This window comes from Mobula hypostoma, chromosome 11, assembly GCF_963921235.1.
Source record: "Mobula hypostoma chromosome 11, sMobHyp1.1, whole genome shotgun sequence".
NCBI classification, from domain to species: Eukaryota; Metazoa; Chordata; class Chondrichthyes; order Myliobatiformes; family Myliobatidae; genus Mobula; species Mobula hypostoma.
Genome location: NC_086107.1, coordinates 1456439 through 1482269, shown reverse-complemented (window position 1 = coordinate 1482269; position 25831 = coordinate 1456439). Strand labels below are relative to the sequence as shown.

At 51.4% G+C, this 25831-nt stretch overlaps 1 protein-coding gene across 1 annotated transcript in view; it reads right to left on the bottom strand.

The window, feature by feature from the left end:
• Positions 1–3086: 3086 nt before the first annotated feature.
• Positions 3087–25831, bottom strand: part of LOC134353548 (GTPase HRas) — a 47843-nt gene continuing 25098 nt past the window's right edge. The window contains exons 2-6 of the mRNA XM_063061562.1: positions 18008–18137; positions 12385–12563; positions 10919–11078; positions 7321–7445; positions 3087–3634 (exon numbers count right to left, since the gene is read on the bottom strand). Of these exons, the coding sequence (XP_062917632.1) occupies positions 7326–7445; positions 10919–11078; positions 12385–12563; positions 18008–18118 (570 nt within the window). The 5' untranslated portion in view covers positions 18119–18137 and the 3' untranslated portion in view covers positions 3087–3634; positions 7321–7325. The remainder of the gene's footprint in view (positions 3635–7320; positions 7446–10918; positions 11079–12384; positions 12564–18007; positions 18138–25831) is intronic.

Genomic DNA, 25831 nt, shown 5'->3' with positions numbered 1-25831 from the left:
AGGCGTCCATCCTGAACCGGTGGTCGGAACATTCCCAGACTCTCTTCAGCGCCAACCGCATGGTCCAAGACTCAGCAATTCAGCGCATCCCACAACAGCCAGAGAAAACAGAACTGGACAAGATTCCAACCCTAGAAGAGACAGTCAAGGCCATAGAGCAGCTGAAAAGTGGCAAGGCAGCGGGAGTTGATGGAATCCCACCTGAGATTTGGAAGCATGGGGGCCCAGCGTTACACACCAAACTCCACGAGTTCTTTGTCTGCTGCTGGGAACAAGGTAAACTACCACAGGACCTCCGTGATGCAGTCATCATCGCCCTGTACAAGAACAAGGGAGGAAAGTCCTACTGCTCCAACTACTGGGAACATAACTCTTCTCTCTATCACAGGAAAAATCCTCGCAAGAGTACTCCTGAACAGATTGGTGCCCATCATTGCAGAAGAACACCTCCCAGAGAGCCAGTGTGGCTTCAGAGCCAACAGGAGCACTACCGACATGGTATCTGTTCTCAGGCAGCTCCAAGAGAAATGTAGGGAACAGAACAAGGGATTGTACGTGTCCTTTGTTGACCTATCAAAGTGTTCGACACTGTGAGCAGGGAAGGTCTGTGGCAAATCACGGAACGACTGGGATGTCCTCCAAAGTTCCTCAGCATGGTCACCCAGCTACACGAAGATCAGAGTGGCCAAGTCAGACACAACAACGACCTCTCAGACCCCTTCCCAATAGGCAACGGTGTAAAGCAAGGCTGTGTCCTCGCGCCAACTCTCTTCACCATCTTCTTCAGCATGATGGTTGAAAGGTCTACAGAAGACCTTGATGACGAGGACGGTGTCTACATCCGATACCGCACCGATGGCAGCCTGTTCAACCTGAGGCGATTACAGTCCCACACCAAGACATTGGAGCAACTCATCCGAGAGCTACTCTTTGCCAATGATGCTGCCCTTGTTGCCCACACAGAGACAGCCCTGCAGTGATTAACATCCTGCTTCGCAGAGGCTGCCGAGCTCTTCGGACTGGAAGTCAGCTTGAAGAAGACAGAAGTTCTCCATCAGCCCGCACCTCAGGAAGATCACCACCCTCTCTGCATCACCATTGGTGAGGTAGAGCTGCAGACAGACCACCAGTTCATCTACCTGGGGTGCACCATCTCGTCAGATGCCAAGATCAACAAAGAGATTGACAACAGACTGGCAAAGGCAAACAGTGCATTCGGCAGGCTTTACAAAAGAGTCTGGAACAACAAGCATTTGAAGAATGGCAAAAAGATCAGCATGTACAGAGCCGTGGTACTGACCACCCTCCTGTACGTCTCCGAGTCGTGGCTCACCTACCATCACTACCTACGACTTCTTGAACGTTTCCACCCGCACTGCCTCCACACCACCCTCAACATCCACTGGAGTGACTTTGTCACCAATATCGAAGTCCTCGAACAGGTGGAGGTCACCAGCATCGAGGCCCTGCTGTTGAAGATGCAGCTGCGCTGGGCAGGGCACATCTCCAGGATGGAGGATCATCGCCTGCCCAAGATTGTGCTGTATGGCAAACTCTCCACTGGCCACCATGACAGAGGGGCACCGAAGAGGTACAAGGACTCTCTGAAGAAATCCCTTGGTGCCTGTCACCAGTGGTCTAATCTAGCCTCCGATCGCGAGGCCTGGCGACACACCATCCACCAGTTTGTCTCCTCCTTCAAGAACGCACGCAGGGCTGGCATTGAGGACAAAAGGAGGAGGAGGAAGAACTGTGACACAGCAGCACCAAACCCAGAACAGAATTTCCCTTGCAGCCGCTGTGGCTGGACCTGCCTGTCCTGTATTGGCCTCGTCAACCACCAACGAGCCTGCAGCAGACGAGGGCAGCCCCCTTCCTAAATCTTCGTTCACGAAGCCAAGCCAAGCCATGATGATGATGATCTTATGGCGAGGGGAGAAGGACTGGAACAAGTGTCCTCAGGGTATAATGGGTGCGGAAATTGGAGGCACTATTGAGGGGAGGAGGAGGGTGAGGGGAGAGTGCAGTGAGACCATCTCTTTTTCCCACCACTCAGCATCTCCTGCGATGGCTGATATTCCAGACATCCCCACAGAAAACGGCCTGTGATATCAGCCACTGGCCATTTAACCCTTCAAGTCCCTTCTATTCACAGATCTAACTACACCCACCCCTGTGCCCAGTGAAACAGACCAGACTATGGCCTGTTCCGAGTTCCTGATCTGTTGACTGTTGCTGTACCCCTCTCTCCCCCCACCCTCGATCTGTTGACTGTTGCTGTACCTCTCCCTCACCCTCGATCTGTTGACTGTTGCCGTACCCCTCTCTCCCCCACCCCCCCCCCAATCGCCGAGGCAGGCAGTCACCTCCAGACCTGGAGTGGCCAAGGCTAGGGTGGGGAGATCTGATAGAGGTTTATAAGATTATGAGGCATAGATAGAGGAGACAGACAGTATCTTTTATCCCAGCGATGAAATGTCTAATACCAGAGGACATGCATTTAAGGTGAGGGGGGTAAATTCGAAGGAGATGTTTAAAATGCAGAGGGTGGGTGTCTGGAACGCGCTGCCTGGGGTGGTGGTAGAAGCAGATATATTAGAGACTTTTAAGAGACGTTCACATAGACACAAGGATGTGTGGAAATGGATATGGACATTGTGTAGGCAGAAGAGATTAGTTTAGTTGGGCATTCTATTACTAATATATTGGCTCAGCACAACATTGTGGGCTGAAGGGCCTGTTCCGTGCTGTACTGTTCTCTGCTCTGATATGCAGAGTGGCTGGTGGCCACGGACACAAACAAGCTCAGGGAGCCTTCATTCTCAAATCATTTTTATTTCTCTTTGGAAATGTACAACGTGTTAAATAACGCGAAGGTTGGAGAGGGGAGAGGGGAGAGGGGGGTTGTCCGCTCAGGTTTGGGGTGGGGGGTGGACCAGCGGACCAGACCTGATGAGATCGGGAGAAGCGGCCAAGGGTAGATGTGGGACAGTACTCCCTACATTCACATCTGGGACGCTCGGTTTGGGGGTTCCACAAATGACCCTCTCCACTGCCCACCCACCACCCCCCCCCCGATGTCCTCCTCTCCCCCCTCAGCTAGGGATTGGGTGATGAGTACTGAAGAGTAAGGTGGGTGTGGGAGTGGAGATTGGCGAACCCCTCCCAGGGCCCCGTTTGGCAATGGATGGGAGGGGGAAGCAACAATGTGTGGGCAGCCCCTCCCCAGAGAACCGGGGGGGGGGGAGGTCAGCAAGAGTCCCACAACCTCTCCCTCCCCCCACCTCATGCCAGCACCCACACCACTGTTCAATCACCCTGGGGGTGGGGGTGGGGGAGCACCCAATTCCAGTGACCGAACCTCAGCCAGACACATGGGGTCAGTGCGGTGTCTCTGTACAGGGGGTGGGGGGGGGTCAGTGGGATTGGGATGGGTAACTGAAGGGGGGAAAACACAGGTGGGTAAATCTGTGTGACGATGGACATGGAGGTGGGGGTGAGCCCCGCTCTCGGAGGGGGTACTCAGGGGCAGGAAACCGGTGCCCACTTTGGACAACTCCCCCACGATCACTTCCCCCCCCGCTGCCGCCCCTCCCTTGGCGCCGAGCTGGGGTCCGACCACTGCTGCTGAGACCTGTGAGCAGACACAGAAAAAAAGACAGTTACAGGTAGAACCACCTACCATTCCACACACTTCATGCCCCCGACACCTGGAACTTCCACCATTCTGCTAGCATCTTCCACAGTCAATATGGATGCAAAATACTTATTCAGTTCGTCCGCTATTTCATTGTCCCCCGTTACTACTGCTCCAGCATCTCTTTCCAGCGGTCCCACCCTCACCTCTCTTTTACATTTCATGTATCTGAAGAATTTTTTGGCATCTTTTAGCATCAATTCCCCTACTATGCAAAAACCTATCCAACCTTGTCTTAAATATATTTACTGAGGAAGCCTCCAGTACTTCATTGGCAGAGAATTCCACAGATTCACCACTGTCTGGGAAAAGCAGTTCCTCCTCATCGCTGTCCTAGATCTACCCCCTTGAATCTTGAGGTTTAACTCATATGTTTTGGTCTTGCCCTACTTTGGAAACTTTTTGGAGAGATATTTTCAATATTATTTCTAAGGTATTAAATATAGATATCTCTCCTCACCCTATTACTGCTATCTTTGGACTACCTAAAATTTCTAGTAATCTTTCCCCTTCAGCCCGTAGAATGATTGCATTTCTTACTTTAATGGCGAAAAGATGTATTTTACAACATTGGAAAGAGCTTAATGCTCCAACTACCTTTTTTTGGTTTTCTCAGACGATTTTATGTTTGAATCTGGAGAAAATTAGAAGTAACCTTTATGATTCTTCATTTAAATTTGAACAGATTTGGGGACCTTTTATTCGATATTTTCATTTAATGTAATATTTACCCTTCTTGTTTTTTCTTCACTGTTTTAATGGAGGTCGGGATTGAGGACGTGATTTTAAGTTTAACTCTGTTTGGTTTCAAGTTAGCCCATTGCTTTGCTTTGCTTTTAGTTAGTTGCACGGTGGGTTTTTTTTTGGGGTTTTTTTTTTTCTTTTTTTTCCATTGATATATATAAAATCTAGTATACTATTATGTTATCTTGGTTTCTTATGCTTAAATTATATTGTTTGTAGTATTTTCTTTTTGGTATTGTTATCTTTTGGAATTTTATTATACTTTAACATTGTATTAATGTTTATATGGCTTACCTTTTTTGTATACTTACTCAATAAAAAGATTTAAAAAGAAAGAAAGAATCTTGAGGATATATCCCCTAGTTCTAGTCTCACCTACCAGTGGAAACAACTTTCCTGCCTCTATCTTATCTATCACTTTCATAATTTTATATGTTTCTGTAAGATCTCCTCTCATTCTTCTAATTTCCCAAGAGTACAGTCCCAGGCGACTTAATTTCTCATCATAGTCTAATCCCTTCATCTCTGGAATCAACCTGGTGAACCTCCTCTGCACCGCCTCCAAAGCCAGTATGTCCTTCCCTGCATGCAAGTAAGGAGACCGGAACTCCAGGTTTTGGACCAACATCATCGCCACCCTGCTTGAATTGGAGTTGAGATGAATCATGTGACCCTCCCACGCCAATCCAGGAGCCCAGTGGACTCCTCTCCCGAATGGTCTAGGATTCCTGCAGGAAGCTCACTGCACATCTCCGTTCCCTGATTGTGCTGCATCTTCTTGCTAATGCTCTGGCCAGCGGAAATAGGCCTCCTTACCCTGAGCCTATGCACCCATAACAGGGCTTTCAGGAACTTCCTGAAATGGTGTCGCTTGCTCCCAATTACTTCCAAATCCCTGCCCTTCTTTTCAAGGATGATGCAGACGTGGTTCCAACAGAGAGCGAGTCTCGTTCTACGGAAGGCCCGAGTGATGAGACTACCCCCCACCTCTGGGGAGGTGTGCCCAGGCATGCAATTTTTTGCGGAAGTAAATCTTCCCCCTTAGCCAGTTCCTTAACTCCAGAATCACTCGCCGCGCACCTCCTCCTTTTCGCATCTGCGATGTGGGGAGGTCTGGTGGCCCTGGGCCCTCAGCACCACATCCTCCCTCACGGCTTCTCTACGCCCTTGCTGACTCTCAGAGATAACACTCATCCTCACCCACAGACGCAGCCAGGTGAGCCAACTTCTACTCAGCACTCAGGGATGCAGCAATATCACATTGCCCCACACTTCACAGAGTTACCAGTGAAAGGTGGTGGCTCCTCGGGAGCTCGTTCACCAGAAGCTACGGCTCCTGCTACGGAACTTGGTCTCACAATTTTGGAGCTGCAGCCGGCCATGTTAAAGCCCCGGTCAGTCAGAACTTAAACACCACTGAATTAACTCAGTCACAACGCATCAGTCTTACGAAGAACAGTTCTGGGAAGAGAGAAAGGATAGGACTCTCTTCCAGACAGGCAGGGATTCTGTGTGATGAGGCTCCAGTGCTGACCCTCCCCGTGTGTAGCCCGGCTGCCCCAACATTCCTCCGTCCAAGCGATAGCCCAAGAGTTCAGTCAAAACTCTTCACTCCGTTGTCCCAGGCAGAGTACTCCAGGTGGGAGAGGGTTTACCAATGTTAAGAGCTGGTGAAATCTATCCCAGCTATGGCAAGTCACCAGCCACTGCCCGAGCTCAGACTCAGCAAAACTGGCCTCCTCCGAGAAGAAACTGCTGTAGTCCTCCACCAAAGATTGGACGCTTCTCTCCTACACCTCCCTCTGTCCTCGTCACCGTTTTTCAGGGCTTATTCCGAAATAACACTGCTTTTTCCCCAAGTGGTCACACATCACCACCCCTTCCACAGTCGTCAGTGAGGGTGGGGTGGAGTTCATGAAAAAGACAGAATAAACTTTTCTCTGGGCTGTGGGGGAAGGGCAGAGCAGAGGATCCCAGCAGAAACGGCAGAGGACTTGATGGGCTAAAGAGCCTCACCCTGCTGATTGATGGTATCGCTCTGCAAACAGAAGTGGGCCTGAAGCGCCACCACGTGGTGATTGCTGTTAGTGCAGGGCAGGCTGCCAGCAGAGATCCCAGATCCCAGAACCCGAGGGTGGAGGCCGGGCACGGAGCAGCAGACCCCGGACTGGGCCCGCAGGAGAACAAAAGATGCTTTAAAGGTTAACTCACGGGTTGAGTTGGTGGTAAGGAAGGCAAATACAATGTTAACATTCATCTCGAGAGGACTAGAACATAAAGACAGGATATAATGCAGAGGCTTCATAAAATAGCGGTCAGGCTGCACTCGGAGTATTCAGAGTTTTGGGCCCCTTATCTAAGAAAAGACATGCTGGGACAGAAGAGGAAGCAGACGAGGTTCATGAGAATGATTCTGGGGATGAAAGAGTTTATGTATGAGGAGCATTTAATGGCTATGGGCCTGTACTGGAGTTTAGAAGAATGAGAGGTAGATTTGAAGTGGAGTTTGATAGGCTCCTGGCTAGTCCGGGCATCAAAGGTTACGGGGAGAAAGCCGGCGAATGGGGTTCAAAGGGATAGTAAATCAGTCATGGTGGATTGGTGGAACAGATTTGATGGGCCAAACAGCCCAATACTGCCCCAATATTTTATGGTAAAATACAGTAAGTTAAAAGGTCAACACAACATTATGGTTAAGGGTCAGTACTTGCATTCTATGTTCCAGAAACTCTGGTTAAGATTTTCCACCCACAGCTGCCTGTTGTGGACCATCAGCTGAGTGAGGGGAGGAGAAATCAGTAGGTAATGAAGAGCTGAACACCTTCAGATCAGACCACCCTTCACCCCCCACCCCCCAGTGAGGGACAGGCCATACTTACCCCAGTCACAATATCACACATTTACAGTTATTACAGTCCTGACCACTCTCATCGGGAGGATTCGATTTCCTCACTTTGTGCTGACTGATCTCTCGGACCAAGGTGTAGAAGGCATCCTCCACGCCCTGAAACCACAGTGCAGACCGTTAGAACTCGAGCTGCAGAAACCACAGGCCAGTTGGGAGAGTGGGCTGGAGAACACAGAGATTCCGCAGATGCTGCAAATCCAGAGCAACTCCCACAAAATGCTGAAGGAACTCACCAAGTCAGGCAGCATCTCATCTTCACATCACTAATACAAGGGGGCATAATTTTAAGCCGATTGAGGAACGTGTGTGGGGGGAGGAGATGTCAGAGGTAAGCTTTGTATTTACACAGAGGGTGATGGGTGTGTGGAACACACTGCAGGGGGAGGTGGTATAAGCAAAGGCAGAGACATTAGGGACTTGGGCACATGGATGATAGAAAAATGAAGGGCTATGTAGGAGGGAAGAGTTAGATTGATCTTGGAGGAGGTTAAATGGTTGTGGGCTGAAGAACCTGTACTGTGCTGTGACGTGCCATGTTCCTCCAGCACTGTGTGCGTTCCTCACGTACAAAGTGACGTCTCTTAGGAAGTTAAAGCAGGGTTGGATGTACAGTAGATGACAGGCCATGGTACCGAGCAGAGAGAGCTAGAGAGCTACAAGCACATGGTTCCCTGTAAGTGGCTGGTTAAGTGGGGTTGAAACAACAACTTTGCACTCATCAGCAAAGAAACTGATTATTGACTTTGGGAAAGGGAAGTCGAAGGATCACACTCATCAAGGGACCAGCAGTGGAGAGCGTGAGCGGTTTCATTTGCCGGGGTGTCAACATCTCTGGACCCAACATATTGAAGTTCTCGTCACCCCGTTACAGGAAAGGCTATGCGGAACGAGCTGCCAGTGGAAGTGATGGACGCAGATTTACTTTCAACAATTAAGAGAGTAAGGAAAGTGGAGGGGGTGAAAGAAAGATTCAGGATGTTCTCAGGACTAGAGGGTGGAGTCATAAGGAGGGACCAGATGAGTTGGGAAACACACAAAATGCTGGAGGAACTCAGCAAGTTAGGGAGCATCCATGGGGAGGAATTGTACACATTATGCGGGTATAGGTAGCGTAAATATATGCAGGCTTTTTCTATACAGGTTAGGTAAGCCTAGAACTGGAGATCATGGGTTAAGGGTGAAAGGTGAAATATTTAAAGGGAACATGAGGGGGAATTTCTTCACTCAGAGGGTGATGAGTGTGTGGAAGTGGTGGATACGGGTTCAATTTCAACATTTAAGAGGAATTTTGATAGGTACAAGGATGAGAGGAGTTTGGAAGTCTATTACAAGGCTGGCAGGTAACACACGAGACCAGGTGAGGGGGAAAGTGGGACAGGGGCTGAAGTCAAAGCTCATCTGCAGATTCTCCTGTGTTTCAGATAAGTGGAGGGCTGTTTTCCTAGGAGTAATGGAAACCGGTCACCTTGTAGAAAATATACAAAATAGACTTTTTAAAATCAGTCCTGATGAGGTGATTCGACCTGAAATGTCAAGGGTACTCTTTTCCATAGATGCTGTCTGGCCTGTGGAGTTTCTCCAGCATTTTGTGTGTTGCTTACCCCTCCCACCCCTCCGGTCTCACCTATCACCTGCTAGCTTGCCTTCCTTCCCCTACCCCCACCTCCTGCTCTGGCATCTTCCCCCTTCCTCTCCACTCCTGATCAGATTCAGAATTCACATCACTGGCATATGTCATGAAATTTGTTGAATATGTTGTGAAACTTGTAGGGTCTCGGCCCAAAGCATCAACAGTTTACTCATCTCCACAGATGCTGCCTGACCTGCTGAGCTCCTCCAGCATTTTGTGTGAGGCACAGGTTAAAGGTGAGAGGGGAAAGGTTTAAAGGGGCAGTTTCTGGAGACAGAGAGTGGCCTGCCAGTCTGTAATGAAAAGGTATCATCAGTAACAGGCACCAGGAAAGTACAGGACTGTTAAGTAAATAATAATTTGGTTCACTGCCTTCCTCATCCATTTGATTTGTGACTGCGGCTAAGACCAGAGGCCCGAATTATTGGGAGAGACTGGCCTGGCCTAGCTAGGCCTCTGGTCTTTAGAATGTACGAGAGTGAGGGACGGCCAGATAGGTGTGTCTAAAATTCTGACAGACAAAGATAAGATTGATTGTAGCAGTATTTTCCCTAGTGTAGAGGAGTCCAAAATGAGGGGGTATAGATTTGGGTGAGGAGGGAAAAGATTTAAAAGGGACTTTTTCCATATAGAGGGCGATTGAGTGAGCTGCCAAAGGAAATAGTTGAGGCAGGTACAAGGTTTATAAGACACCTGGACAGGTACGTGGATAAGAAAGGTTTAGAGGAACATGGGCCAAACACAGGGAAGTGAGAACAACTCAGGTTGGCATCTTGGTTAGCAGGGATGAGATGAGCCAAAGGGCGTAACTATTATGAGCAGTTTTGGGCCCCTTACTGGAGAGGGTTTAGAACAGAGGTTCCTAACTATTTTTATGCCATGCATCCCTACCATTAACTGAGGAGTCTGTGGACCTCAGGTTGGAACCCCTGGCTTACAGGAAGTTCAAGAGAATGATTCTGAAAATGAAAGGATTAATGTATGAAGAGCATTTGGTGGCTCTGGGGCTGTAATTGATTGGGTTTAGAAGAATGAAGGGGGATCTCATTGAAACCTATTGAATATTGAAAACCCTCAATAGAGTGGATGTGGAGAGGATGTTTCCCACAGTGAGAGCACAGACTCAGAATTGCGGAAAGTCTACTTAGAACAGAGATGAGGTGCAATTTCTTTACCAGAGGGTGATGAATTTGTTGAATTCACTGTAACAGGAGGCCAAGTCATTGAGTATATTTAAAGCGGAGGTTGATGGGTTCTGGATTGGTCAGCGAGAAAGGCTACAGGGAGAATGGAGTTGAGAGGGATAATAAACCAGCCATGATGAAATGGCGGAGCAGACACAATGGGCTGAATGGCCTAACTCTGCTCCTTAGTCTTGTGGCTCGCTGAAAGCTGGTGTCTGTGGTTGAGAGGAAGGGAAGGAGCCGTCATGTATTTATTTATTTATGTGGAACAGGCCCTTCTGGCCCTTCGAGCCACACCACCCAGCACCCCAGCCATTTAACCCGAGCCTAATCACAGGACAATTTACAATCACCAATTAACCTACTCACCGGTGCATCTAGACTGTGGGAGGAAACCCACACACTCACACAGAAATGAACGTACAAAATTGCTAATGGTAGATGCCAGGTTTGACCTCCAAACCCCAATGTCTCGAGCTGTAATAGCATCTCGCTAACGTAAGCTACTATCAACCCCATTCTCCTGCCTTCTCCCTGTAATCTTTGATGCTCTGACTAATCAAGAGGCTTTCGATATACCCAATGACTTGACCTCCACAGCCGCCTGCGTTGTTTTATTGAACACGCCACGAGGGTGTCGGAATCTGAGGTGACGCTTGCGGCTTCCCCCACCGTGTAAGTTGTTATCGCAAATATATTTCACTCTATTTTTTGATGTACACATGATAAATAAGTCTGAATCAGCTGACTCCTACCTGTCTGGTCTTGGCTGAGGTCTCGATATATGGGATTCCGTAGCTCCGGGCCAGGTCCTGCGCCTGCCGCGTCTCTACCGTCCGGGATGGGAGGTCACACTTGTTGCCCACCAGGACCATAGGAACATCGTCAGAATCCTTTACCCGCTTGATCTGCTCTCTGCCGGGCCGGGGGAGAGAGGGACACCTGATGTCAGGTGTGGCGCCCACTGTTACCACGGAAACCGCGAATCCCCTCGGCCTGCTGAGCCTGTGCTGGCCTTTAACAGGGCTCTCCAAAGAGTTGCACCTCCTCCCTTCCTCCCTCCCTTCCTGCACAGCACTCATTTCAAAATTAATGAAATCTGTGAAATAAAATCTCCTACATTTCTTTATATACTCTTCTAGGAAACACTGAGTGGCCAGTCTAATAGGTACACCCACTTATTAATGCAAATAGCTCATCAGCCAATCATGAAGCAACAACTCATTGCAGAAAAGCATGCAGACATGGTCAAGAGGTTCAGTTGTTGTTCAGACCAAACATCAGAATGGGGAAGAAATGTGATCTGAGTGACTTTGACCATGGAATCTCAAGGTTGTATAATGAATACATACTTAGATAACAAAAGTACTTTGAACAATTGTTGGTGCCAGATGGGGTGATTTGAGTACCTCAGAAACTACAGATCTGGGATTTTCATGCACAGCAGTCTCTAGAGTTTACAGAGAATGGTGCAAAAACCAAAAACCATCTAGTGTGCGTCAGTTCTGTGGCTGAAAACGTCTTGTTAATGAGAGAGGTCAGAGGAGAATGGCCAGACTCGTTCAAGCTGACAGGAAGGTAACAGTAACTCAAGATAACCACGTGCTACAAGTGGTGTGCAGAAGAGCATCTCTGAAGGAACAAAATACCTAACTTTGAAGTGGTTGGGCTACAGCAACAGAAGACCACTAATATACACTCTGTGCCTATTTTATTAGCTACAGGGCCAGACCAACCGTCTTGAAGATGCATTCTTTCCAGTAAAACTTTGTGTGTAATTTATGTTTAATTTCAGTTTTTTTGAGAATGCAGCTCATCTGACGCTCTGTGTCTGTGATGCTGCTGCAAGTAAGGTTTTCATTGCACCTGTGCAGACACCAACTTGTGCAGGCAATAACTCACTCAACTTTGGGGAGGGACTTTAGAGGCAACAATGGGGGCACAGCAGTTAGCACAAAACTACTACAGCTTGGGGCAGAATAGAGTTCAATTCCAGTGTCCTCTGTAAGACGTTTGTACTTTACTTCCCACATGTACGTGGGTTTCCTCCAGGAGCTCTGGTTTCCTCTCACATTACAGACGTACCGGTCAGTAGGTTAATTGGTCATTGTACATTGCGCCGTGATTAGGCTAGGGTTAACTAGGTGGTTGCTGGGTGATGTGGCTCGTTGGGCTGGAAGGGCCGGTTTCGTGCTTTATCTCCAACCAATGGAGCACTCACCTATATTGGTGAATGTCCTCAAACGACTTGGTGTTATTGATGGCAAAGACGCAGAGGAAGCCTTCTCCAGTCCGCATGTACTGGTCTCGCATAGCACTGTACTCTTCTTGGCCAGCAGTGTCCAGAATGTCCAGCAAACACGTCTCTCCATCAATGACAACCTGTTTCCTGTAGGAATCCTGTGGGGGGCGGGGGGAGAGAAAAGGGTCAGTGTCACTGTCCGGACATCACCCCGGCCCATGTCCTGTGGGGGGGGGGGGGGAGGGTCAGTGTCACTGTCCGGACCGGCCCATGTCCTGTGGGGGGTGGGGGAAGGGTCAGTGTCACTGTCCGGACATCACCCCGGCCCATGTCCTGTGGGGGGGGGGAAGGGTCAGTGTCACTGTCCGGACATCACCCCGGCCCATGTCCTGTGGGGGGGGGGTGGGAGGGTCAGTGTCACTGTCCGGACTGGCCCATGTCCTGTGGGGGGTGGGGGAAGGGTCAGTGTCACTGTCCGGACATCACCCCGGCCCATGTCCTGTGGGGGGGGGGGAGGGTCAGTGTCACTGTCCGGACATCACCCCGGCCCATGTCCTGTGGGGGGGGGGGAAGGGTCAGTGTCACTGTCCGGACATCACCCCGGCCCATGTCCTGTGGGGGGTGGGGGAAGGGTCAGTGTCACTGTCCGGACATCACCCCGGCCCATGTCCTGTGGGGGGTGGGGAAGGGTCAGTGTCACTGTCCGGACATCACCCCGGCCCATGTCCTGTGGGGGGTGGGGGAAGGGTCAGTGTCACTGTCCGGACCGGCCCATGTCCTGTGGGGGGTGGGGGAAGGGTCACTGTCACTGTCCGGACATCACCCCGGCCCATGTCCTGGGGGGGGGGGGGGGGGGGGGGAAGGGTCAGTGTCACTGTCCGGACATCACCCCGGCCCATGTCCTGTGGGGGGTGGGGGAAGGGTCAGTGTCACTGTCCGGATTGGCCCATGTCCTGTGGGGGGTGGGGGAAGGGTCAGTGTCACTGTCCGGGGGACCGGCCCATGTCCTGTGGGGGGTGGGGGAAGGGTCAGTGTCACTGTCCGGACATCACCCCGGCCCATGTCCTGTGGGGGGGGGGGGGGGGGAAGGGTCAGTGTCACTGTCCGGACATCACCCCAGCCCATGTCCTGTGGGGGGTGGGGGAAGGGTCAGTGTCACTGTCCGGATTGGCCCATGTCCTGTGGGGGGTGGGGGAAGGGTCAGTGTCACTGTCCGGACCGGCCCATGTCCTGTGGGGGGTGGGGGAAGGGTCAGTGTCACTGTCCGGACATCACCCCGGCCCATGTCCTGTGGGGGGGGGTGGGGGAAGGGTCAGTGTCCGGACCGGCCCATGTCCTGTGGGGGGGGGGAAGGGTCAGTGTCACTGTCCGGACATCACCCCGGCCCATGTCCTGTGGGGGGGGGGGGGAGGGTCAGTGTCACTGTCCGGACATCACCCCGGCCCATGTCCTGTGGGGGGTGGGGGAAGGGTCAGTGTCACTGTCCGGACATCACCCCGGCCCATGTCCTGTGGGGGGTGGGGGAAGGGTCAGTGTCACTGTCCGGATTGGCCCATGTCCTGTGGGGGGTGGGGGAAGGGTCAGTGTCACTGTCCGGACATCACCCCGGCCCATGTCCTGTGGGGGGGGGGGAAGGGTCACTGTCACTGTCCAGACATCACCCCGGCCCATGTCCTGTGGGGGGTGGGGGAAGGGTCACTGTCACTGTCCGGACATCACCCCGGCCCATGTCCTGTGGGGGGGGGGAAGGGTCACTGTCACTGTCCGGACATCACCCCGGCCCATGTCCTGTGGGGGTGGGGGGTGGGGGAAGGGTCAGTGTCCGGACCGGCCCATGTCCTGTGGGGGGGGGGAAGGGTCACTGTCACTGTACGGACATCACCCCGGCCCATGTCCTGTGGGGGGGGGGGTAAGGGTCACTGTCACTGTCCGGACCGGCCCATGTCCTGTGGGGGGGGGGGGAAGGGTCACTGTCACTGTACGGACATCACCCCGGCCCATGTCCTGTGGGGTGGGGGGGGAAGGGTCAGTGTCACTGTCCGGACATCACCCCGGCCCATGTCCTGTGGGGGGGGGGGAAGGGTCAGTGTCACTGTCTGGACATCACCCCAGCCCATGTCCTGTGGGGGGGGGGTGGGGGACATCACCCCGGCCCATGTCCTGTGGGGGGGGGGGGAAGGGTCAGTGTCACTGTCTGGACATCACCCCGGCCCATGTCCTGTGGGGGGGGGGGGGAAGGGTCAGTGTCACTGTCTGGACATCACCCCGGCCCATGTCCTGTGGGGGAGGGGGAAGGGTCAGTGTCACTGTCTGGACATCACCCCGGCCCATGTCCTGTGGGGGGGGGAGGGTCACTGTACGGACATCACCCCGGCCCATGTCCTGTGGGGGGGGGGGTGGGGGAAGGGTCAGTGTCACTGTCTGGACATCACCCCGGCCCATGTCCTGTGGGGGGTGGGGGAAGAGTCACTGTCACTGTCCGGACATCACCCCGGCCCATGTCCTGTGGGGGGGGGGAAGGGTCAGGGTCACTGTCCGGACATCACCCCGGCCCATGTCCTGTGGGGGGGGGGGGGAAGAGTCACTGTCACTGTCCGGACATCACCCCGGCCCATGTCCTGTGGGGGGGGGGGAAGGGTCAGGGTCACTGTCCGGACATCACCCCGGCCCATGTCCTGTGGGGGGGGGGGAAGGGTCAGTGTCACTGTCTGGACAACACCCCGGCCCATGTCCTGTGGGGGGGGGGAGGGTCACTGTCACTGTCCGGACATCACCCCGGCCCATGTCCTGTGGGGGGGGGAAGGGTCAGTGTCACTGTCTGGACATCACCCCGGCCCATGTCCTGTGGGGGGGGGGGAGGGTCACTGTCACTGTCCGGACATCACCCCGGCCCATGTCCTGTGGGGGGGGGAAGGGTCAGTGTCACTGTCTGGACATCACCCCGGCCCATGTCCTGTGGGGGGGGGGAGGGTCACTGTACGGACATCACCCCGGCCCATGTCCTGTGGGGGGGGGGAAGGGTCAGTGTCACTGTCTGGACATCACCCCGGCCCATGTCCTGTGGGGGGGGGGGGAGGGTCACTGTACGGACATCACCCCGGCCCATGTCCTGTAGGGGGGGGGGGGGGGGGAAGGGTCAGTGTCACTGTCTGGACATCACCCCGGCCCATGTCCTGTGGGGGGGGGGGAGGGTCACTGTCCGGACATCACCCCGGCCCATGTCCTGTGGGGGGGGGAAGGGTCAGTGTCACTGTCTGGACATCACCCCGGCCCATGTCCTGTGGGGGGGGGGGAGGGTCACTGTCACTGTCCGGACATCACCCCGGCCCATGTCCTGTGGGGGGGGGGAAGGGTCAGTGTCACTGTCTGGACATCACCCCGGCCCATGTCCTGTGGGGGGGGGGGAGGGTCACTGTACGGACATCACCCCGGCCCATGTCCTGTGGGGGGGGGAAGGGTCAGTGTCACTGTCTGGACATCACCCCGGCCCATGTCCTGTGGGGGGGAGGGTCACTGTACGGACATCACCCCGGCCCATGTCCTGTAGGGGGGGGGGGGGGAAGGGTCAGTGTCACTGTCTGGACATCACCCCGGCCCATGTCCTGTGGGGGGGGGGGAGGGTCACTGTCACTGTCCGGACATCACCCCGGCCCATGTCCTGTGGGGGGGGGGGGGAAGGGTCAGTGTCACTGTCTGGACATCACCCCGGCCCATGTCCTGTGGGGGGGGGGGGAGGGTCACTGTAGAGACATCACCCCGGCCCCTGGCCTGTGGGGGGGGGGGGAAGGGTCACTGTCACTGTCCGGACGGCCCATGTCACCTGCACCACCCCAATCCAAGGGCAGAGCCTAGCTGTCATAACTAATTACACCATTTCACCATTTCATATAAGAGCAAGGATGTAATGCTGAGGTTTTATGAAACATTAGTCAGACCGTACTTGGAGTTTTGTGGGCAGTTCTGGGTTCCTTATCTAAGAAAGGGTGTGCTGGCATTGGAGAGGGCTCAGAGGAGATTCACAAGGATGATTCCAGGAATGAAAGGGTTAATGTAAGAGTAACATTTGATAGTTCTGGTCTTGTACTTACCGGAGTTGAGAAGAATTTGGTGGGGAGGGGATCTCATTGAAACCTTTCAAACACTCAAAGGCCCAGAAAGCGAGGATGTGGAGAGGATTTTTCTCCTCATGGTGGGGAAGTCTAGAACCAGAGGGCACAGCCCCAGAATAGAGGGACATCCATTTAGAACAGAGGTGAGGAAGAATTTCTTTAGCCAGAGGGTGGTGAATCTGTGGAATTCGTTGCCACAGGCAGCTGTGGAGGACAAGTCTTTGTGTATATTTAAGGCAGAGGTTGATAGATTCTTGATTAATCAGGATGTCAAAGGTCACAGGGAAAAGGCAGGAGAATGAGTGATAATAAATCAGCCGTGATGGAATGGTGGAGCAGACCCAATGGGCCGAATGGCCTATTTCTGCTCCATTGTTTTCGGTCTTTTTTTATTTCCTGGAATAACAACAAACTCAGAGCAGTAGAGAAACTGTTTACGAATTAAGAATATGTAATTTGATGTGCCCAATGTGCATTCACAGATAAATGGAGTTACTTGGATAAGCCAGGTTCATGCCCTAGCAGGTACTACCAGTATTCGTGTATGTCTCCCTGACCGCAGGGGCAAGATTTTCCTTCTTCCCTCCAGAGATTAGCTATTTGATTACCAATTCAGGGCCTGTTCCTGTGTTGTACTGTCCCACCTTCTCCATCCCAATCCTTTTCTGCCCTTCTTAAGCCCATAAGCCCTACAGGGGCATCGGCTGCCGACAGCAGTTCACTAGAGTCTCCTGTCCTGGCTCAGTAGGGGGTTGGACCTGTGGCCTCCGCTTTAGCCACACAAGATCATATGTCTTCTCGGTGAAGATCCTTCCTCTCCCTGTAACTGGGTCTTTGGAGCTCCTGTTGACATTCTGCAGAGCTGGGATTTTAAAGGGACGGGGTTGCTAGCCCTATGCTCAACCCTCCTCTTACAGCTGGGCTCAGGTCCATCCATGGTGATTATTTTCCGCACCTTCTGACACATTTAATATGTAAAGCTTTCCAGTTCTAATGAAAAGGTCATGGGGTGAACAGGTTATCAATACAAAGAATGTGGGGCCTTTAGAAAGGGTGCAGAAGAGGTTCACCAATATGCTGCCTGAATTAGAGTGCAGGAACTACAGGAAAAGTTTGGAGAAACTTGGTTGTTCGCTCTGAAGCACCAGGGGCTGAGGGGAGATCTGATAGAGGTTTTTAAGATTATGAGAGGCACAGATGGAGCAGAAAACGATGATCTTATCTCGAGGGTTGGAAAGGCCTACACAAGAGTGCGCGTATTTAAGGCGAAAAGGGGCAAGTTCAAAGGAGGTACTGAGGGCATTTTTGTTCTTAAACACAGAAGGTGGTGGGTGCATGGAATGCAATGCCAGAGCAGGTGGTAACGGCAGGCACATCACAACCATTTCAGAGACTCAGACAGGCAAGTGGATGTTAGAAATAATGCAGGGCTATGTAGGAGGGGAATGTTAGATTGATCTTAGAATAGGTTAAAAGGCCCCACAAAGACCCACCTCAATCGTGGGGTCATACTCATCCACGAAATGGTTCTGGATGAGTTGGATGGTCAGGGCACTCTTGCCAACGCCACCTGCTCCGACCACCACCAGTTTGTACTCCGTCATCGTCCCAGTCAGCCGTCACCTGGAGGGCCAGAACGATAGGTTAAGGGCCGAACCACTCTTCACACCCCCCTTCAATGCCCTTTACACCCAACCAATGCCCTTCACACCCCCAATCAATACCCTTCACACTCCCCCTATCAATACCCTTCACACTCCCCCTATCAATACCCTTCACATTCCCCCTATCAATACCCTTCATTCCCCCCATCAATACCCTTCACACTCCCCCCATCAATACCCTTCACACCCCCCAATCAATACCCTTCACATTCCCATCAATACCCTTCACACTCCCCCCATCAATACCCTTCACACCCCCAATCAATACCCTTCACATTCCCATCAATACCCTTCACACTCCCCCTATCAATACCCTTCACATTCCCCCTATCAATACCCTTCACATTCCCATCAATACCCTTCACACTCCCCCTATCAATACCCTTCACACTCCCCCATCAATACCCTTCACACCCCCCAATCAATACCCTTCACATTCCCATCAATACCCTTCACACTCCCCCCAATCAATACCCTTCACACTCCCCCTATCAATATCCTTCACACTCCCATCAATACCCTTCACACTCCCCCCATCAATACCCTTCACACTCCCCCTATCAGTACCCTTCACACTCCCATCAATACCCTTCACACTCCCCCTATCAATACCCTTCACACTCCCATCAATACCCTTCACACTCCCATCAATACCCTTCACACTCCCCCCATCAATACCCTTCACACTCCCCCCATCAATACCCTTCACACCCCCCAATCAATACCCTTCACATTCCCCCCATCAACACCCTTCACATTCCCCCCATCAACACCCTTCACATTCCCCCCATCAACACCCTTCACACTCCCCCAATCAATACTCTTCACACTCCCCAATCAATACCCTTCACATTCCCCCAATCAATACCCTTCACACCCCCAATCAATACCTTCACACTCCCCCCAATCAATACCCTTCACACTCCCCCAATCAATACCCTTCACATTCCCCCAATCAATACCCTTCACACTCCCCCAATCAATACCCTTCACACTCCCCCCAATCAATACCCTTCACACTCCCCAATCAATACCCTTCACATTCCCCCAATCAATACCCTTCACACTCCCCCAATCAATACCCTTCACACCCCCAATCAATACCTTCACACTCCCCCCAATCAATACCCTTCACACTCCCCCCAATCAATACCCTTCACACCCCCAATCAATACCCTTCACACTCCCCCCAATCAATACCCTTCACACTCCCCCCGATCAATACCCTTCACACTCCCCCCAATCAATGCCCTAGAGGGACACAGCGATAGGTTAAGAACCGCGCCACTCTTCACAGCCCCTCCCCAGGGCTTGTCCTGCCTTGGAGAACTCCAGGGTAGTCAGGTCACTCCTGGCTGACAGATTCTCCCCTCCCTCCCATTCCCTTCCTGATTGCCCCTGTATCTTACCAACCCTCCATCACTCTACCCACTCACATACCCATCCCATGGTCCTCTCCCCCCGCTGCTTCCCTCTACTCTATCAGATCCCACCATTTGTATCTCTGTCACCCGGATCCACCCATCACCTCCCAGCCTCGGTGACTACTCTCACTCACCATACCCTCGTCTGTCTATCATCCCTCCTCACCCGCATCCACCCATCACCTCCCAGCCTCGGTGACTACTCTCACTCCCCATACCCTCGTCTGTCTATCATCCCTCCTCACCCAGATCCACCCATCACCTCCCAGCCTCGGTGACTACCCTCACTCCCCATACCCTCATCTATCATCCCTCCTCACCCGGATCCACTCATCACCTCCCAGCCTCGGTGACTACCCTCACTCCCCATACCCTCGTCTGTCTATCAACCCTCCTCACCCAGATCCACCCATCACCTCCCAGCCTCGGTGACTACCCTCACTCCCCATACCCTCGTCTGTCTATCATCCCTCCTCACCCAGATCCACCCATCACCTCCCAGCCCTACCCCTCACCTCTAGCTTTCAAAGCAAATGACATAAGAGCAGAATAAAGCTATTTGGCCCATCAAATCTACTCTACCATTCCATCATGGCCGATTTATTATCCTTCTCAACCTTATTCTTCCACCTTCACCCCCATAACTTTTGACACCCTTACGACTCAAGAACCTACTAAGCTCTGCTTTAAATGATCTGGCCTGCTTAGCAATCTGGACAATGAATTCTACAGATTCACCGCACCCAGCTGAAGAAATTTCTCATCTCCTTTCTAAGTGGACACTGAGAGAGCTCCATTCTGAGGCTGTGCCATCTGGCCCTGAACTCCCCCACCACAAATTTCACAATTCAACAGATTTATTATCACTCACATGTGTGATGAAATTTGTTTTGTGGCAGCAGCGCAGTGCAGAAATTACTCTATAAATTACAACAATGAATAGCAAAAGTAGTTTCACTTCCTCTCTGATGACCCCCTGCCAGAATTTCTATCCATAACTTCAATACAATCCTGTGGAAGTTGCGGTAAGGCAAGGGTTAAAGACAACGTCCAGGCATGGACAGGCTAGGGGCAGTGTAGTCAAGTGAGGCCAGCAGAGGCAACCATCGTACTGCAGACGAGACGAGTGAGAATGTCTGTGACAGTGTGGAATCAACAAAGAACACAGCCTCCCCTTGCACAGACAGATGAGATAGGGTTAATGAAAGGTTGTGATAGGCTCCACAGTAGTGTAGTGGTTATAGCACAATGCTATTACAACTCGGGGCGTTCCGGAGTTAAATTTCAGCACGTTCGGTAAGGAGTTTGTACATCCTCCCTGCAGAATGTGTGCATTTTTCCTGGGAGCGTCAGTTTCCACAAACATTCCAATGATGTACCGTGTAGGTTATTGTAAATTGTCCCGTGATCAGGCTACGGTTAATCAGGGCTGTGGATTGCTGGGACAGCGTGGCTTGAAAAGCTGGAAGGGCGTACTCCACACTGCCACTGAATAAAATAAAAATAAAAAATATACACCCAACAACTAAGGGACAATTGTTTTACTAACTTCAAAATATCATCTGTTGTCAGCTTGAAGTTTTAATTGAGTTCTAGTAAGAATGGCGATCGATCTTGATGGCGATCGATCTTGCTAGCGATCAATTTACCAACTGGTCAATATCCTCAACTGATAAGTCAATTCTGTATTGAAAGACAAGCCGTGTGTCCTGGCTTCAGAACTTTGTGGTGACAGGGGCCATGCTGTTTTCCTTGTGCGCAAGTAGATAAAGTGCGTTTCAGTTATAAGGCGGCGCATGTTCTGGGCTGTTATTTTATCATCAGCGACAGTGGCCACTGAACCGGACACCACAGCCCCACATCGCAGGCAGAATCGATGGGTTTAACTGCGTTGCCCATAAAGTTCAAGTAAATTTATTATCAAAGTACATATATATCAACACAGAGATTCATTTTCTTGTGGGCATTAGGTGTAGAAACAGTTTATAGTGTTGTGGTGAGTGAAGTTATTTATCCCCTCTGGTTCAAGAGACTGATGGTTCAGGGTACAGCAGATGTTCCTGAAGCTGATGGTGCGAGTACTGAAGCTCCTGTACCTTCTTCCTCCCCTCATACCTCCCCTCCTTAGTGCCAGAAACACTCAGTCCAGAATGTTAACACTTTATTCCTTTCCACAGATGCTGCCTGACCTGCTGGGTTCCTTCAGGACTTTGTGCATGTTGCTCTGGATCTCCAGCGTCTCCAGAAACTTGTCTGCGAGTTAGAGGGCGATGTTGAAGAGGCTGGGACTTCATTGCTTGGAGTGCAGAGGATTGAGGAATGAGTCTTTTCCTTGGGTTGGGGAATCAAGGACGAGAGGACAGAGGGAAACGATTTAATAGGAACTCGAGGGACAAATGGTGATGAGTGTATGGAATGAGCAGCCAGAGGAAGTGGTTGAGACAGGTACAATACCAATCTTTATAAACAGTTGGACAGGTACACGATGGGAAAGGTTTAGAGTTATAACAGGCATATTGCCTATTACAGATTAATGGTTAGCTATTACTGTTTGGAGTGGAATTCAGAGTTCAGTCCCGGTGTCCTCTGTAAGGAGTTTGTTTGTCCTCCCCATAGAATGTGTGGGTTTTCTCCGGGTCCTCCAATTTCCTCCCACAGTTCAAAATATATAGCAACCGGTAGGTTAACTGGTCACTGTAAGTAGGCGAGGGTTAAACCAGGGTTGTTGGGAGTTACTGGACTGCACAGCTCAAAAGGGCATAAAGGCTTGTTCCAGGCCGCATCGCTAAACAATAAATCAATAAGCTTGAGTGTCACCCTGGTCAGCACTAACCAGTTGGGCCAAAGCACCTGCTTCCATGTTGCATGATCTAGAACTGTACTGAGGACAGGAGGAAGCTGGCAGCAGGGAGCAGGGAGAGGGAGTCGACCTGTTGTCCGCCTCCCTGGCGATCACAGAGTCTCTCAAAGACCGGCTGAGACATCAAACAAAGACCCCAAGTTCGGAGTTCATCTTTCACTAACTAGGTGCGCCAACCCCCACCTCCACTGGTGGGATTCAGGAGCTAGGCCGGAGCCAGGGAACCACCCTATGTCCTGGGACACTTACCCAGCAAACCAGCCACTGACCATCAAACAAAGCAGCAGAATTATGCCATTCGGCCCATCGTGTCTGTTCCACCATTCCACCATGGCTGATTCATTCTCCTGTCTTCTTCCCACAACCTTTCACACACAGGCTAATCAAGAACCTATCAACTTCCACTTTAAATATACCCAATGACTTGGCCTCCACAGCCATCTGTGGCAATGAATTCCACAGAATCACCCTCTCCGACTAAAGAAATTCCTCATCTCTATTCTAAAGGAACATCCTTGTACTCTGAGGCCTAGACTCCCACAATAGCAAACATCCTCTCCACATCCACTCTATTCAGACCTTTCAACATATCACAGGTTTCAATGAGATCCCCCTTCATTCTTCTAAACTCCTGTGAGTTCAGTACCAGAGCCATCAAACGCTCCTCATACATTGACCCTTCCATTCCTGGGATCACTCTCGTGAACCTCCTCTGACCCTCTCCAACGTCAGCACATCTTCTCTTCGATGAGGGCCCCAAAACTGTTCACAATACTCCAAGTGCGGTCCGACCAGGCTTTATAAAGCCTCAACACCACATCCTTGCTTTTATATTCTAGTTCTCCAGAAATGAATGCTAACATTACATTTGTCTTCCTTACCTCCGACTCAACCTGCAAGCTAATCTTTAGGGAATCCTGTACAAGGACTCCCAAAGTCCCTTTGCACCTCAGATTTCTGACCAATGCCTGAAAAACTTTGACTATGATGCTGGCGACAAGCAGGATTTGCAGTTTGGATGTATTAAACTGTGATCTATTCGCACATACCTTGATGCTGTTGGAATCTCTGATCTCCCCTATTTGGCAAGTGTGCTCTATGCTACACACAGGGTAATGGGAAACAAATTATCCAGTGGCCATATATCACTGACAAATCGATATGGTTTCCCTCTGAATGGATTAATTTAATCAGCGCTGGAACAACAACAGCTCTGAGTGATTACATCACTCCTGCTCCCAGCCCAAACTCTCACTTCAACATCTGGTTGGTAGCGCAAGCCAGATGGCCTTGGTGGTTACCTTCCAGAAAGGCAAGAGGGCAGCTGTGACGATTCGGCAGTGTCCTGGGCCAAGACATCTTCAGTTGCTTCAAAGTTCAAAGTAAATTTATTATCAAAATACAAATACCTCACCATAAACTGCCCTGCATTCACAGAAAAACTACACATGACAAACAACCAATTTTCATCGATTGCACAACGTTTAATTCCCTACAGAACTCAGCAATGAAGCGGCCTCCTGCACGTAACGAGACCTTGGACACCATTCAGGCATGGCCTGGTGCCTGGCCAGTAACAGTAGGCCCTCTGTTGGACAGGGTCGGCCATGGACGTTGTGTTCTAGCTGTCTAGATACGCAAGCCGAGTACGATATGGAGAGCAAGAGCTGTTGCCCGTGCTGCAGGCTCCCCCTCTCCATCTCCACATCCACGCAGCCGGCAAACCCGAAGTTACAGCAGTGACCGACACAGCTTAGCAGCAACCGACACAGCTTAGCAGCAGTGGCCTCGCAGGAGTTACCAGTCAGCATCGAACTCGACGTAGGACTGCCGAGGAACTCCAGTTCTGGATTGTTCCCTCGGGTTAACTCCCGAAGCCTTCCTCACGAGGGGGTATAGTCGCATGGCAACTGAGATCAGTTTTTTCCTCCTCCTCCTCGATCAGCTGACGAGTCTCATCTGCCCAGAGCAACTGGTCTTGAGGTGCCAGTAACCCAACTCTGCCCCTTCTCCTGTCAGTAGAAACGCTTCCATCCAGCTTAGTAGCTAAACCACACATGAAAGCTAGGATCTGGACTTGGTTCTCAGAGGCTATCTGAGACACATGCCATTGGGAGCACTTAATAGGTAGTGGGAGCTCCTCCCCACACCCCTGCTATGACAAACCAAGGATCCTGCAAGTAAGATCCGTGCCAGAAAAAAACACCGGGCAGGAGCCAAGCACAAAGACCAACAATCCTCATGGTCAGTAACTTAGATCAGCTGGACCTGGTGACAAGGGTTGGTGATCACCCCTCATGCCCACAGATTGGTGAGACCTGGCGTTGGAGATCTGTGCAGGCAGAACACACAAGGGACAATATCCAAGCCTCCCCACCCCCTCAACTACAGGTCAGCAAGTCCCAGGGTTAAGGCCTAGAGGTCAAGTTCTGCCGTCAATACTCAGAGGCCAGAGAAGTTCACAGGAAAAAGCAGGAAATCAAATTCCAGAGACTAGTGAGTCTGGAGGTCAAAGCTGGAGATAAAATCCCAGGAATTGGCGAGTCCAGTGGTTGATGCTGGATATCAAAATCCAAGGCAAGAGTGGAGGTTGAAGAGGGAGGTAAAATTCCTGAGGTTGGCGAATCTGGCAATTGGGATCTGATAGCTGAAGACTGAAATAGAGATCCAAAGGTCAAAGCTCCCAGGCCAGTGAGTTCAGAGGCCTACAAGTCCTGGAAAGAGACTGGAGGCCTGATGTCTGAGTCTGAGAGACCAGGGCCAAGGACTGGGGATGGTCAGAGTACTGGAGGCAGGCTGCGACGGTGAAAAAGGCACTTGTTTCACTGTAGATGTTGCTCTTCTTCCGAACACATTTTTGTTGGCACCAGAATGTGGGTCCCAGCACATCATTATGTTGTGTTGGTTGTTAACACAAAGGCACAGTTCACTGTGTTTCGATGTCCCCTTATGTAGAGGTTGCTCCATAGGACCCCGCTATCCCCCCTAACTGGAGAGGCCACAGGCCGTTACTTCCTACAAAGCAATGCCTAACATCAAGCATGGCAGTGATGCTTCTCTCCCAGCTAAGTTGCATTCGGAGTATGAGGCGACTTGGTATGTCACCGGACACTCGCAAATTTCTACAGATATACCATAGCGATCATTCTAACTGGTTGCGTCACCGTCTAGTTGGAGGGGTCACTGCACAGGATTAGAAAAGGCTGCAGGGGTGGCAAACCCACCCAGCTTCATCATGGACAGTAACCTCACCAGCAGCGAGGATACCCTCAACAGTAACCCCACCGGCGAGGATACCCTCGACGGTAACCTCACAGGTGAGGATACCTTCGATAGTAACCTCACCGGCAGCGAGGATACCCTCGACGG